General features: G+C 31.0%; 1 protein-coding gene across 3 annotated transcripts in view; it reads left to right on the forward strand.

Annotated features, from left to right (window-relative positions):
* Positions 1-830: 830 nt before the first annotated feature.
* The window catches only part of LOC139495632 (uncharacterized), a 47,560-nt gene continuing 33,648 nt past the window's right edge, over positions 831-14,742 (forward strand). For 2 of the 3 annotated variants that reach the window (XR_011657414.1, XM_071283923.1), the window contains exons 1-6: positions 831-1,038; positions 2,242-2,358; positions 3,651-3,809; positions 5,153-5,204; positions 6,244-6,324; positions 14,121-14,426. Coding sequence is in view for 2 of the 3 variants with exons in the window: in XM_071283923.1 (XP_071140024.1) it covers positions 895-1,038; positions 2,242-2,358; positions 3,651-3,809; positions 5,153-5,204; positions 6,244-6,324; positions 14,121-14,426 (859 nt within the window). In the remaining variant the exon portion in view is untranslated. The remainder of the gene's footprint in view (positions 1,039-2,241; positions 2,359-3,650; positions 3,810-5,152; positions 5,205-6,243; positions 6,325-14,120; positions 14,427-14,742) is intronic. The other variant, XM_071283924.1, reaches the window with a different exon arrangement.

The raw sequence follows: 14,742 nt of genomic DNA on the forward strand, positions 1-14,742 counted from the left end.
ACTCCCGCACCCGGAGCATTTAAAAAACAAAATGAAAATACATGTGCTGGTGTCTCTTTTCGTAAACCGATAATATCGGGAAAACATATAAAGCATATAATACAAGTACTGTCTTTTGATGAGGTTAATATGTATTTTTAAATTATTGTTTTTTTTTAAGAGAAAACTGATATCCACTGAGGTCAACAACCGAAATGAATATATATCAGCTTTGTCAAAAGTCAATTTAACGATATATATCGGACAAATGACAGTTATTGTTTTATTGTTTTTTTTTCCAAGAGAGAAAATGTAAGAAATGACAATTATTTACAAAAACCAATTGTACATCAAACGTATACATGTACACGTAAAAGCACGTGACGATTTGCGTAGTGAATATATTTTTTCGCAGGTCATTAAGGGACGACATCAAAAGTTCAATGTAAGATAAAAAACTTAATTCACATAGTTTTTTCGCTGACCCCCCTACCCCCCTTCTTAACTTAATTTGGGAAAAATTGATTTACCTATATGAATATAGGTAAAATCGATTTTAGATTAACAAAACTTGCAGCAATGTTGACCCCCCCCCCCCCCCCCCCACCCCCAAACTATTTGATTTAAGTTTGTTATCCTACATCGATCTTTTGATGTCGTCCCTAAAACAATCCAATAAATATAGAAAAAACATACATTGTACTATTTAAAGTTCTATTAATATGGAATTCAATCCTGCATGATTTTAGTACTAAGTTACTGTTCGTTCTAAAAATGGACTTATGAATGAAATTTATCGTTTAGTACTACACACTAACCTTAGTTCAAAGTGTCTGCCTTATCAAATAGTTTGAGATAACACGAAATTCTCCAGGTCACAACTCCTCCAAATGTTATTTGGTCAGACATTACATAATGAAGGGAGCAAAGGAGAATAATTCACTTGTTGTTTACAGTTTAGTACTGGTTTCTATTCTCCATCTTTCAGCATTTGTTACATTGACCGTGTACCAGTTTGGCAGGATACAAGATTTGGAAAAGCAGACAGGATTTCAAAATGTAAGAGATGATTTGATTGACATATGCAATGTATATCTTAGGTTCATATAGGTACAATGCATATGTGTATGTAATGGTTCCATATCATTTTCATTTTTGTTTTTCCTAGCGTCCAGTGGCAAATATTTCATGCAAATGCAGGACGGAGAGCACTCCGTACTAGGTACTTAAAGTTGGGTCAATAAGATGCATGGCAGAACATATGGACTAAATAGCCAAAATAGAAGTCAAAAGGTTACACCTTTTTATGCCCCACCTACATGTACGATAGAAGAGGGGCATTATGTTTTCTTGTCCGTCCGTCCGTCCTTCTGTCCGTCCGTCCGTCCGTCCTTCTGTCCGTCCGTCCGTCCGTCCGTCCTTCCGTCTGTCCGTCCGTTCGTCCAGGTTAAATTTTTTGGTCAAGGTAGTTTTTGAAGAAGTTGAAGTCCAATCAACTTCAAACTTAGTACACATGTTCCCTATGATATGATCTTTCTAATTTAATTGCCAAATTAGAGTTTTGACCCCAATTTCACGGTCTACTGAACATAGAAAATGATAATGCGAGTGGGGCATCCGTGTACTATGGACACATTCTTGTTTATACTAAAAATAAAATTTGTAACTCGCAATATCTGATTTGAGAACATAGGCATTGTGAATAAGTGAACATGTTTTTTTCTGAAATATCTAAACGATCCACGAAATGATAAATTGAGGCATCCATTTATAATAGATATGCAATGCTGCTAATCAAAGGATTGTCAGTGAGACAACTCTTCACAAGAGACCAAATTACTCAGACATTACAATTATATATTTTGGGGAATCAAAAGAAAACAGGAAATGGTGCACTCAATTTTTTTCTGGAACTAATCTACAAAATGTCACCAAAACAGCATTACATTTCTTCATTGTTTTATTCATGAAGGATAATTTGAGAATATCCTAGTTAACTTTTATTTAGCTTATTGGCAAATAAGGAATTTAGCTCCTCTTAATTTGTAATTTCTAGTGCATTTCAACCAAATTATATATCTTGAAATACCAGAACGAGAGAAGAAACCATATGTTTACATGTTGAACTTAAGTATAATTGTTTGTCATGTTTTCATTACTGACTGATTTTATTCCAGGGCACATTGGCACTTAATTATAAATATTTTTATTCAAGTTATTAATTGATGACAATTATAATAACAATCCTATTTATTTTTCCAGACAGAATCATTCCTGGAAGTGTTACGGAATACAGTAGAAGGCAAACATGAGAACCATAAGCGATCCCTGGATCAAAATACCTTAGTAAGTTATGGTAATAATTTACAACAAAACAAAGTAAGTGTGTACTACCTTTTCATAAAGGTCTTTGACAAGTTTGCACATTTATTAGGGAAGAACCATTTAACTTCAAGAGGAGAGTGCAGCCACTGCTAATGTATATGGTATATTGCTGAGTCAGAAAAAAAATTCAGCACAAAGTATTTCGAGGATATCTTTTTTTTTTTTTTTTTTGTTTTCAAAATATAGCACTACAAGGCATATGAGGAAAATATGGATTCAGAATATGTTTTTTTTTGTCATCTGATTGAACACAATATTGTTTTCCATCAAATTGGGGAACAGAATAATTTTTTATGCCCCCCCCCTTTCCCCTTCAAGTTAGATAGTGTACCATGTATTTCTCATATTAGCCGTGTATAAATATTCAGACAAAACTTCTCCAAAAGTTTTTTTTATCAAACACTTTAAATATTGTTATTGCTGAACAGGTTATGGCAGTCCTGGATATTAAAAGAGCGTACCCAGGTTACGTATTGAGTTAGGAAAAGTACTCGTATTGACATAACAGCTTTTAATGATACCTGGGTAAACCTGATCTTTAAACCCTACTCAGGTTGCTGTTTTTTAAATCTTTTGGTAATTAAGGTGGTACCTAACACTACAGGGAGATAACTCTGTAAAGTCAGCTAAACGTTTTAATTACATTGTGTTGTAAAAGAAATATTAAGCTTCTTAATGATCAAAATTGGTGTTTGTCAAATTGCTATATAACCAGTGTAATTTTTCTGACAAAACGGTTGGTTCAAAATTTTTAAAAATTTTATATTTTTGTTTATGAAAATTTTATGAAAATTAAACGAGCCAAATTAATTTTAGTGAAAGTGTTGGGTACCACCTTAAGTTGATGCATATGGTGCTTATGAACCTGCAGTTAAAAGTTAATTTTCAGTTTAGTTCATAGATACTGAAAAGATTTTATAACCAACAATTATTTGCTCCTTGCTTTACATTTGTAAAGTTCTTTCAAAGTATGGTACCTGGTCATTTTATCACTAAGAGTCTTGAACACTTAGTCTTTACATTTTTAGATTAATAAAGGCAGCATGACAACCACTTTGGGTTTTTTTCATGTGCAATTTGTAACTGTCCCATCGGTGTAATCCCCGAATCTGTATTACACTCGTAGTGAAAAATGCTTTTAATACTATGTGAATGAATTATTATATAAGGTTTCGTGTTGTCTGTGTCTGTGTGAGAAAGACAGACAATTTGTTTTTAAATAGGTGCGTGTTGCGAGGGGGAAGGATATTTAGCATTATAAACTGATCAACTTTTCTTTTTATTAGACACAAACGATACGAGTAACATGTCAAGAAACGACTCTAGAAATTCTCAAAGAATTTGCAATATATCTGGACCATACGAAAGGAACTGCCAGACATGGGCGACAAACGTCAACAGGCAACGAGATGGCTAAAATATTTGAACAGCTGGCAAATGCAGAGGTACTTTAATTTTCTAAATACACCGAGTTCAAAAATAACATTATTAATTAATTTTTATTTACAATTGGGTACTTCTTTTTTTGTACATAAATAAGGCCGTTAGTTTTCACGTTTGAATTGTTTTATATTGTCATTTCGGGGCCTTTTATAGCTGACTATGCGGTATGAGCTTTGGTCATTGTTGAAGGCCATACGGTGACCTATAGTTGTTAATTTGTGTGTCATTTTGGTCTCATGTGGAATGTTGTCTCATTTGCAATCATACCAAAGCTTCTTTTTTTATACTTGTAATATAGGTGTGATGCAACAAGATTCCAATTATTCACAATTTAATTTGAGTGACATAAACGGAGAGGCAAAATAGTACAAAATGATTATCGTGTTGTTTGAACTCGGTGAAACATAAAAATAAGTCGGTCCACGTTTGAATATGCATGTGTACTATCACTAGTCCAAATTATGACGTCTTGAAAAGCTATTATATTTGTTTTCTTTAATTGACGCCTTGCGTAGCAGGTAGGCGTCAAAGTAAAACATTGAAATATATAGCCAAATGATCTTAACAGTGACAGTGTAAAAAAAAAAGCTAAGTATCTTTGATGAATTGTCCTTCAAATATTATATAGGCAAGGATTCAGTTTGCCCTTCCTGGGTTTGATCTCCATTTGCAAAATTTAAAAAAAAACTAGTATCTCTGTCGTAGTGTACGGTAAACTGCTGCTGGATTGCTGACAAACTTAATTAAGTTCTGGTTTTGATTAGACCAGGTTGAATAACTTATATGGTCAACGGCAAAAGTAAGTTTCTCTTGTGGCTATCAAAGTTCAGAATTAAGGTATCAAAAAAAGAAGATATGTCACGAAAAAATGTAAAGATCCAAAAAAAAGAGAATAAAATCCCATAAGTCGAATAGAGACAAACACTATCATCGCAAAAAGGGTCGAAAGGGAAACACCAGTCTACACAATACTATATAACAATTACTTAAGATTGAGTAACACAAACTTCAACAAAACTGGAGGTGATAAAAACATACCAATTAATTCTTCATTTAATGCTATCCTTATTTTATATATTTTTGATGTGCTCCGGAATAAGAATGGTTGTTATCGCATGCATTTGTTTTTGAAAAAAAATATATATTCTTTAATATATATTATTCTTTTCTAAAACAAGTGTCTTTTATTGCTATATCCTACCCATTTAAAATGCATAATATTGAATTTCCATTAAAAAGACTGCAACAATCGAAGCGTCACTGAAGAACGTTTCGGTGGTAACTAAAACTGAAAATTAAATAATTGTGCATTTTTATCAAATACTTTACATTGCTATTTTTATAGGTTACATTATTTGATAAATACTGCGCCAATGATACTAAACTGTGTATGCCAGGTAAGACTTCTATTTTAGTCTTAAACAATAAAAGAAGTTCTAGATTTTTGGAAGATGGTACTTGAATTTTGTATTCTTTATTCTTTTTACCCATTTTTCAGTTAATATTCTCTCTTTTTTACTACTTTAGCTTTCTATTCACTATACTTTATTTACATGGCCTGTGTTTCTCTATTCGGTATGTTTAGCCATTTATGAGGGCCCTCATGGGGTTTTTGATTATGTGATTACTTGGCCGTTTTTTTAATGATTATTTGATTATTAAGCCAAATATTTCATGATTATTTGATTACCTAGGACTGTATTTTTAGTTTATGATTATTTGATTACTAAAGATAAGCAAATATTTAATGATTATGTGATTATATTGGCAAAAAAATAGTGATTATGTGATTACTAGGACCCCCCCCCCCATGAGGGGCCTCATTTATTTAGCATTTTTGCCCATTGTTCTCTATTTTGGTAACACCATCCAGACCCTCATAAAATTAAACATTTCTGCTTTAGGTAAGATTTAATTATATGTCATGTGACTGGGAATTAGGTGAAATCGCGAGAGAAAAATAATGTATATATATTTTGCAATTCAAATTATAAATATGAAAAAGTAGGGATAAAAGAGTCCAGTCCTTTCTTGGCGCGATAGGCGAAAGTGGCAAAGTTTAAGCTTCGAATTGTCTGTATTTTCAAGTTGCATAGAAACCTAAAGATTACAGCAAAGTGCTGAACCTTCTGTTATAATGCCGTCCAACATATTGTTATATCGGTTATTGTGCTACATTATATATTTTTTATAGCATCCTCATAAAGTGTTGAACAGATAGGCAAAACAAATTGTACAACAAATTTTATTTATGAAAATTAAAAAAACTTAATAATATTTTTAAAATATGTAAATTGGTTTGTAGAAAACCTAAATATATCAAACTAACCTAAAACAGAAGTTTATTTTTTTTTATATCGACTGCAACCATTTCTATTTTTTATATGAGTTTATTTTACGAAGTTATCATACAATGTTATATTTCATACTTTTTAGGACCTGACGGAAAACCAGGACAAAAAGGAGAAACTGGGTCTAAAGGTGATCCTGGCGTTCAAGGTCCCACTGCCTTACCAGGTTTGTAACTTTATAAATAGTTGTATAGAAAATTGTAGATTGTCAGTACTAACGATTATCCTTATGCATTAATTTCGATTATAGAAATTTAATCGATTATTAGAAAAGTTTGGACGATGAATTGTTACGTAGATAAGTGATCATCGGATAGAAATTAATTTAATCGTTGCCATTTATTTTTTCTTAAATTTTTTATAGATCCTATTGTTGTTTCAACAGTTTTCTCCCTTTTGAAATTTATTTCATATGATAACTTTTAAATCCTGAATCTGAACTTGGGATAGCAGTTGATGACTTGATACAGTAATCTTTAGAATTGCGAAAATGAGGTCCATGTCCATCAAAGGTTACATTTTTATTTATAACTATAAAAAAGAAGATGTTTTTTTTTATGTTTGTATTTGTTGTTCTTCACTATCTGTATTAGATATGTTTGTATTTGTTGTTCTTCACTATCGGTATTAGATATGTTTGTATTTGTTGTTCTTCACTATCTGTATTAGATATGTTTGTATTTGTTGTTCTTCACTATCTGTATTAGATATGTTTGTATTTGTTGTTCTTCACTATCTGTATTAGATATGTTTGTATTTGTTGTTCTTCACTATCTGTATTAGATATGTTTGTATTTGTTGTTCTTCACTATCTGTATTAGATATGTTTGTATTTGTTGTTCTTCACTATCTGTATTAGATATGTTTGTATTTGTTGTTCTTCACTATCTGTATTAGATATGTTTGTATTTGTTGTTCTTCACTATCTGTATTAGATATGTTTGTATTTGATGTTCTACACTATCTGTATTAGATATGTTTGTATTTGTTGTTCTTCACTATCTGTATTAGATATGTTTGTATTTGTTGTTCTTCACTATCTGTATTAGATATGTTTGTATTTGTTGTTCTTCACTATCTGTATTAGATATGTTTGTATTTGTTGTTCTTCACTATCTGTATTAGATATGTTTGTATTTGTTGTTCTTCACTATCTGTATTAGATATGTTTGTATTTGTTGTTCTTCACTATCTGTATTAGATATGTTTGTATTTGTTGTTCTTCACTATCTGTATTAGATATGTTTGTATTTGTTGTTCTTCACTATCTGTATTAGATATGTTTGTATTTGTTGTTCTTCACTATCTGTATTAGATATGTTTGTATTTGTTGTTCTTCACTATCTGTATTAGATATGTTGGTATTTGTTGTTCTTCACTATCTGTATTAGATATGTTGGTATTTGTTGTTCTTCACTATCTGTATTAGATATGTTGGTATTTGTTGTTCTTCACTATCTGTATTAGATATGTTGGTATTTGTTGTTCTTCACTATCGGTATTAGATATGTTTGTATTTGTTGTTCTTCACTATCGGTATTAGATATGTTTGTATTTGTTGTTCTTCACTATCGGTATTAGATATGTTTGTATTTGTTGTTCTTCACTATCTGTATTAGATATGTTTGTATTTGTTGTTCTTCACTATCTGTATTAGATATGTTTGTATTTGTTGTTCTTCACTATCTGTATTAGATATGTTGGTATTTGTTGTTCTTCACTATCTGTATTAGATATGTTTGTATTTGTTGTTCTTCACTATCTGTATTAGATATGTTTGTATTTGATGTTCTACACTATCTGTATTAGATATGTTGGTATTTGTTGTTCTTCACTATCTGTATTAGATATGTTGGTATTTGTTGTTCTTCACTATCTGTATTAGATATGTTTGTATTTGTTGTTCTTCACTATCTGTATTAGATATGTTTGTATTTGTTGTTCTTCACTATCTGTATTAGATATGTTTGTATTTGTTGTTCTTCACTATCTGTATTAGATATGTTTGTATTTGTTGTTCTTCACTATCTGTATTAGATATGTTTGTATTTGTTGTTCTTCACTATCTGTATTAGATATGTTTGTATTTGTTGTTCTTCACTATCTGTATTAGATATGTTTGTATTTGTTGTTCTTCACTATCTGTATTAGATATGTTTGTATTTGTTGTTCTTCACTATCTGTATTAGATATGTTTGTATTTGTTGTTCTTCACTATCTGTATTAGATATGTTTGTATTTGTTGTTCTTCACTATCTGTATTAGATATGTTTGTATTTGATGTTCTTCACTATCTGTATTAGATATGTTTGTATTTGTTGTTCTTCACTATCTGTATTAGATATGTTTGTATTTGTTGTTCTTCACTATCGGTATTAGATATGTTTGTATTTGTTGTTCTTCACTATCTGTATTAGATATGTTTGTATTTGTTGTTCTTCACTATCGGTATTAGATAAGTTTGTATTTGTTGTTCTTCACTATCGGTATTAGATATGTTTGTATTTGTTGTTCTTCACTATCTGTATTAGATATGTTTGTATTTGTTGTTCTTCACTATCTGTATTAGATATGTTGGTATTTGTTGTTCTTCACTATCTGTATTAGATATGTTGGTATTTGTTGTTCTTCATTTGTTGTTCTTCACTATCTGTATTAGATATGTTTGTATTTGTTGTTCTTCACTATCTGTATTAGATATGTTTGTATTTGTTGTTCTTCACTATCGGTATTAGATATGTTTGTATTTGTTGTTCTTCACTATCTGTATTAGATATGTTTGTATTTGATGTTCTTCACTATCTGTATTAGATATGTTTGTATTTGATGTTCTTCACTATCTGTATTAGATATGTTTGTATTTGTTGTTCTTCACTATCTGTATTAGATATGTTTGTATTTGTTGTTCTTCACTATCGGTATTAGATATGTTTGTATTTGTTGTTCTTCACTATCTGTATTAGATATGTTTGTATTTGTTGTTCTTCACTATCTGTATTAGATATGTTTGTATTTGTTGTTCTTCACTATCTGTATTAGATATGTTTGTATTTGTTGTTCTTCACTATCTGTATTAGATATGTTTGTATTTGTTGTTCTTCACTATCTGTATTAGATATGTTTGTATTTGATGTTCTACACTATCTGTATTAGATATGTTTGTATTTGTTGTTCTTCACTATCTGTATTAGATATGTTTGTATTTGTTGTTCTTCACTATCTGTATTAGATATGTTTGTATTTGTTGTTCTTCACTATCTGTATTAGATATGTTTGTATTTGTTGTTCTTCACTATCTGTATTAGATATGTTTGTATTTGTTGTTCTTCACTATCTGTATTAGATATGTTTGTATTTGTTGTTCTTCACTATCTGTATTAGATATGTTTGTATTTGATGTTCTTCACTATCTGTATTCGATATGTTTGTATTTGTTGTTCTTCACTATCTGTATTCGATATTTTTGTATTTGTTGTTCTTCACTATCTGTATTAGATATGTTTGTATTTGTTGTTCTTCACTATCTGTATTAGATATGTTTGTATTTGTTGTTCTTCACTATCTGTATTAGATATGTTTGTATTTGTTGTTCTTCACTATCTGTATTAGATATTGTATTTGTTGTTCTTCACTATCTGTATTAGATATGTTTGTATTTGTTGTTCTTCACTATCGGTATTAGATATGTTTGTATTTGTTGTTCTTCACTATCTGTATTAGATATTGTATTTGTTGTTCTTCACTATCTGTATTAGATATGTTTGTATTTGTTGTTCTTCACTATCTGTATTAGATATGTTTGTATTTGTTGTTCTTCACTATCTGTATTAGATATGTTTGTATTTGTTGTTCTTCACTATCTGTATTAGATATGTTTGTATTTGTTGTTCTTCACTATCTGTATTAGATATTGTATTTGTTGTTCTTCACTATCTGTATTAGATATGTTTGTATTTGTTGTTCTTCACTATCTGTATTAGATATGTTTGTATTTGTTGTTCTTCACTATCTGTATTAGATATGTTGGTATTTGTTGTTCTTCACTATCTGTATTAGATATGTTTGTATTTGTTGTTCTTCACTATCTGTATTAGATATGTTTGTATTTGTTGTTCTTCACTATCTGTATTAGATATGTTTGTATTTGTTGTTCTTCACTATCTGTATTAGATATGTTTGTATTTGATGTTCTTCACTATCTGTATTAGATATGTTTGTATTTGTTGTTCTTCACTATCTGTATTAGATATGTTGGTATTTGTTGTTCTTCACTATCTGTATTAGATATGTTTGTATTTGTTGTTCTTCACTATCGGTATTAGATATGTTGGTATTTGTTGTTCTTCACTATCTGTATTAGATATGTTTGTATTTGTTGTTCTTCACTATCGGTATTAGATATGTTTGTATTTGTTGTTCTTCACTATCGGTATTAGATATGTTGGTATTTGTTGTTCTTCACTATCTGTATTAGATATGTTGGTATTTGTTGTTCTTCACTATCTGTATTAGATATGTTTGTATTTGTTGTTCTTCACTATCGGTATTAGATATGTTGGTATTTGTTGTTCTTCACTATCTGTATTAGATATGTTTGTATTTGATGTTCTTCACTATCTGTATTAGATATGTTTGTATTTGTTGTTCTTCACTATCTGTATTAGATATGTTTGTATTTGATGTTCTTCACTATCTGTATTAGATATGTTTGTATTTGTTGTTCTTCACTATCTGTATTAGATATGTTGGTATTTGTTGTTCTTCACTATCTGTATTAGATATGTTTGTATTTGTTGTTCTTCACTATCTGTATTAGATATGTTTGTATTTGTTGTTCTTCACTATCTGTATTAGATATGTTTGTATTTGTTGTTCTTCACTATCTGTATTAGATATGTTTGTATTTGTTGTTCTTCACTATCTGTATTAGATATGTTTGTATTTGTTGTTCTTCACTATCTGTATTAGATATGTTGGTATTTGTTGTTCTTCACTATCTGTATTAGATATGTTTGTATTTGTTGTTCTTCACTATCTGTATTAGATATGTTTGTATTTGTTGTTCTTCACTATCTGTATTAGATATGTTGGTATTTGTTGTTCTTCACTATCTGTATTAGATATGTTGGTATTTGTTGTTCTTCACTATCTGTATTAGATATGTTGTTCTTCACTATCTGTATTAGATATGTTGGTATTTGTTGTTCTTCACTATCTGTATTAGATATGTTGGTATTTGTTGTTCTTCACTATCTGTATTAGATATGTTGGTATTTGTTGTTCTTCACTATCTGTATTAGATATGTTGGTATTTGTTGTTCTTCACTATCTGTATTAGATATGTTTGTATTTGTTGTTCTTCACTATCTGTATTAGATATGTTTGTATTTGTTGTTCTTCACTATCTGTATTAGATATGTTGGTATTTGTTGTTCTTCACTATCTGTATTAGATATGTTTGTATTTGTTGTTCTTCACTATCGGTATTAGATATGTTGGTATTTGTTGTTCTTCACTATCTGTATTAGATATGTTTGTATTTGTTGTTCTTCACTATCTGTATTAGATATGTTTGTATTTGTTGTTCTTCACTATCTGTATTAGATATGTTTGTATTTGATGTTCTTCACTATCTGTATTAGATATGTTTGTATTTGATGTTCTTCACTATCTGTATTAGATATGTTTGTATTTGTTGTTCTTCACTATCTGTATTAGATATGTTTGTATTTGATGTTCTACACTATCTGTATTAGATATGTTTGTATTTGTTGTTCTTCACTATCTGTATTAGATATGTTTGTATTTGTTGTTCTTCACTATCGGTATTAGATATGTTTGTATTTGTTGTTCTTCACTATCTGTATTAGATATGTTTGTATTTGTTGTTCTTCACTATCTGTATTAGATATGTTTGTATTTGTTGTTCTTCACTATCTGTATTAGATATGTTTGTATTTGTTGTTCTTCACTATCTGTATTAGATATGTTTGTATTTGTTGTTCTTCACTATCTGTATTAGATATGTTTGTATTTGATGTTCTTCACTATCTGTATTAGATATGTTTGTATTTGTTGTTCTTCACTATCTGTATTAGATATTGTATTTGTTGTTCTTCACTATCTGTATTAGATATGTTTGTATTTGTGTTTGCTTGGCCCATATGGGTGTATTTTGCAAATACATTCATTATTAATTTCTCCAAAATAATTCCGTATATGCCTATCCCAAGTAAGGAGCCCCTAATTCAGAGGTTGTCGTTTATAACTGTGTATCATAGTTGTTTTGTGTTCATTGTTTTGTACATAAATCACGCAGTTAGTTTCCTCGTTGGAATTATTTTAAAATATTCATTTCGGGGTCTATTATTGTTGCCTATGCAGCATGGGTGTAACTCATTGTTTAAGGCCATACTTCTATGTCTTTGGGTCTCTGATGGAGTGGAGTGTAGCCTTATTGTGACATCTTCTTATTTTTATATAAACATATCCCAAAAACAAATGGTACTGCTCTTTTCCTGTGTTCCTATCATGCCACACTCTAGTAATTGGAGCTATAGTGTGGGTCTCATTGGGGTCTAAGCGTGACGCGGGATTGCCGATTTTTTGTAAGCGTGACACGTGAAAGTCAAATTATTGTGTCGTGAAAACGGGAAATGAGGTCTTGCGGGACCCGGGAAATGACAAAAAATGAGAATTGCTTACATACATAGTGTAAGCGGGATACGGGAATTTGACAAAACAGTAAGCGGGAGCCGGGATCGGGACCCCCCAATGAGACCCCCTATAGTGCAAACACCTTGTCCATCAGTCTGTCCTGTTGTTCTACACATATGTTTAACCCTCTTTTCTTTGAAACTATCAATATGACTTCAAGCAGCTTAACCGTATTATTACTGTTTAAATCTGCTAGATATGAAGATGAAGTAAGATTGACAATGAGACGACTTTTCATCGAAGAGAAAATGACCTATATATGACCATGGGTCACCATACGGTCTTAAATAATGATCAATATACAATACCGCATGTGAAGATATAAAATGCCATGAGATGACAGATATCCAACAAACAATTATAAACAAATATGATACTAGTATACAGCAAAGCACGACAACCACTGAATTGCAGACTCCTTCATGAATATGCACTCATATAAGGCAGCAACCATTTGATTTTCTGGGGGAGGCTATGGTTTTTTTTGAAAAAAAAGTTTGTTTCCAGTTTTTGGAGAGAAACAAAATTGTTTGTTTCACCCTCAGCTGCCACTATATGAAATGCTAAAATAGAAAGAAAAAAATTGTTTTCGACTTGTCGCGAAAAAAATAGATTGTTTTTCGCCATAGTCACAGTCGAAAAAAAAATTTGTCCCCCCCCCCCCCCCCCCCCCGAAAATCAAATGGTTACTGCCTAAATGGATTATGGCAGGTTATAACTTACTTTTCGTTGATATTAAATTTGCATTTTTATATTTTATGTTAAATCGCTTAAAACTTGCTTCCTGTTTCTGTTCTATAAAATACGAGTGGGAGTAAGATAAAAGCACAATACAAGTGTTTCATTTCAAAACTGTTTCATTTAAGAATCGTCTACAACTACAAAAATGTATGTACTAATGAGGACCGGTAGTCTGGATATGGTCTATAGACTAGAGAATATTGGACAAGTGTGCAAAACAACGGGCAATCAATAATTAAGAATAGAGAATGATTGGGTACCAAAATATACAGAATAGAGAATAATGAGCAAAATTTATAAAGAATGAAAAAAACTTGCTAAAAAAAGTCAAAGAATACAGTTCGAAGAATCCCACATCAATAGTCTCATTGACCTTTATACTTTGGCTTAAATACGGCATGCAATTCGTAACGCATAGGGGAACATGAAATGTTTTGTTCTGGTTTTGCTTAGTTTTTTGTTATTTCCAATACTACAAAAGATTTATTAAATTATTTCAAACAGGCACAAAAGGAGATATAGGATTGCCAGGATTGAAGGGAGATCAAGGTCCGTCAGGTTTAAATGGTGCATCAGGACCACCGGGTCCAAAAGGAGAAATGGGCCTTCCTGGTCAGCAAGGTCCCGCAGGACGAGACGGTATTCCAGGTCCACCGGGACAAGATGGCAGCCCTGGACAACCGGGTCCTCCTGGATCAGCGGGACAAGATGGCAGCCCTGGACCACCGGGTCCTCCTGGACCACCGGGTCCTTCTGGTGCCTCATCAAATGTTAAGTCATTTGCTGGACCCAGCTGCTGTGATATTTTAGGTAAAATATAAAAATAGATATTTGTACATAGGCATCATGGTCAATTGAAGCTGACACATTTAAGTAAATTATGAGACAGCCTAAATGTTAATAAATTACTTGTATTAATTTTCAAATTACGTCTTAGGAGTTCATAATCTATACACTTTTATAATAGTAAGAAATAAAGACAAAATTATACATTAACGTGGTACCAAACACCTTCACTGAAAATAATCAGTCGGCATGAAATTTTGACAAAATATTTACTTTGACGCTCTGACAAAAATCGGAAAAAATGGTCTGGGATATATAGCAGTGTGACACACGCTAATTT

Source organism: Mytilus edulis, chromosome 11 (assembly GCF_963676685.1).
Source record: "Mytilus edulis chromosome 11, xbMytEdul2.2, whole genome shotgun sequence".
NCBI lineage: Eukaryota > Metazoa > Mollusca > Bivalvia > Mytilida > Mytilidae > Mytilus > Mytilus edulis.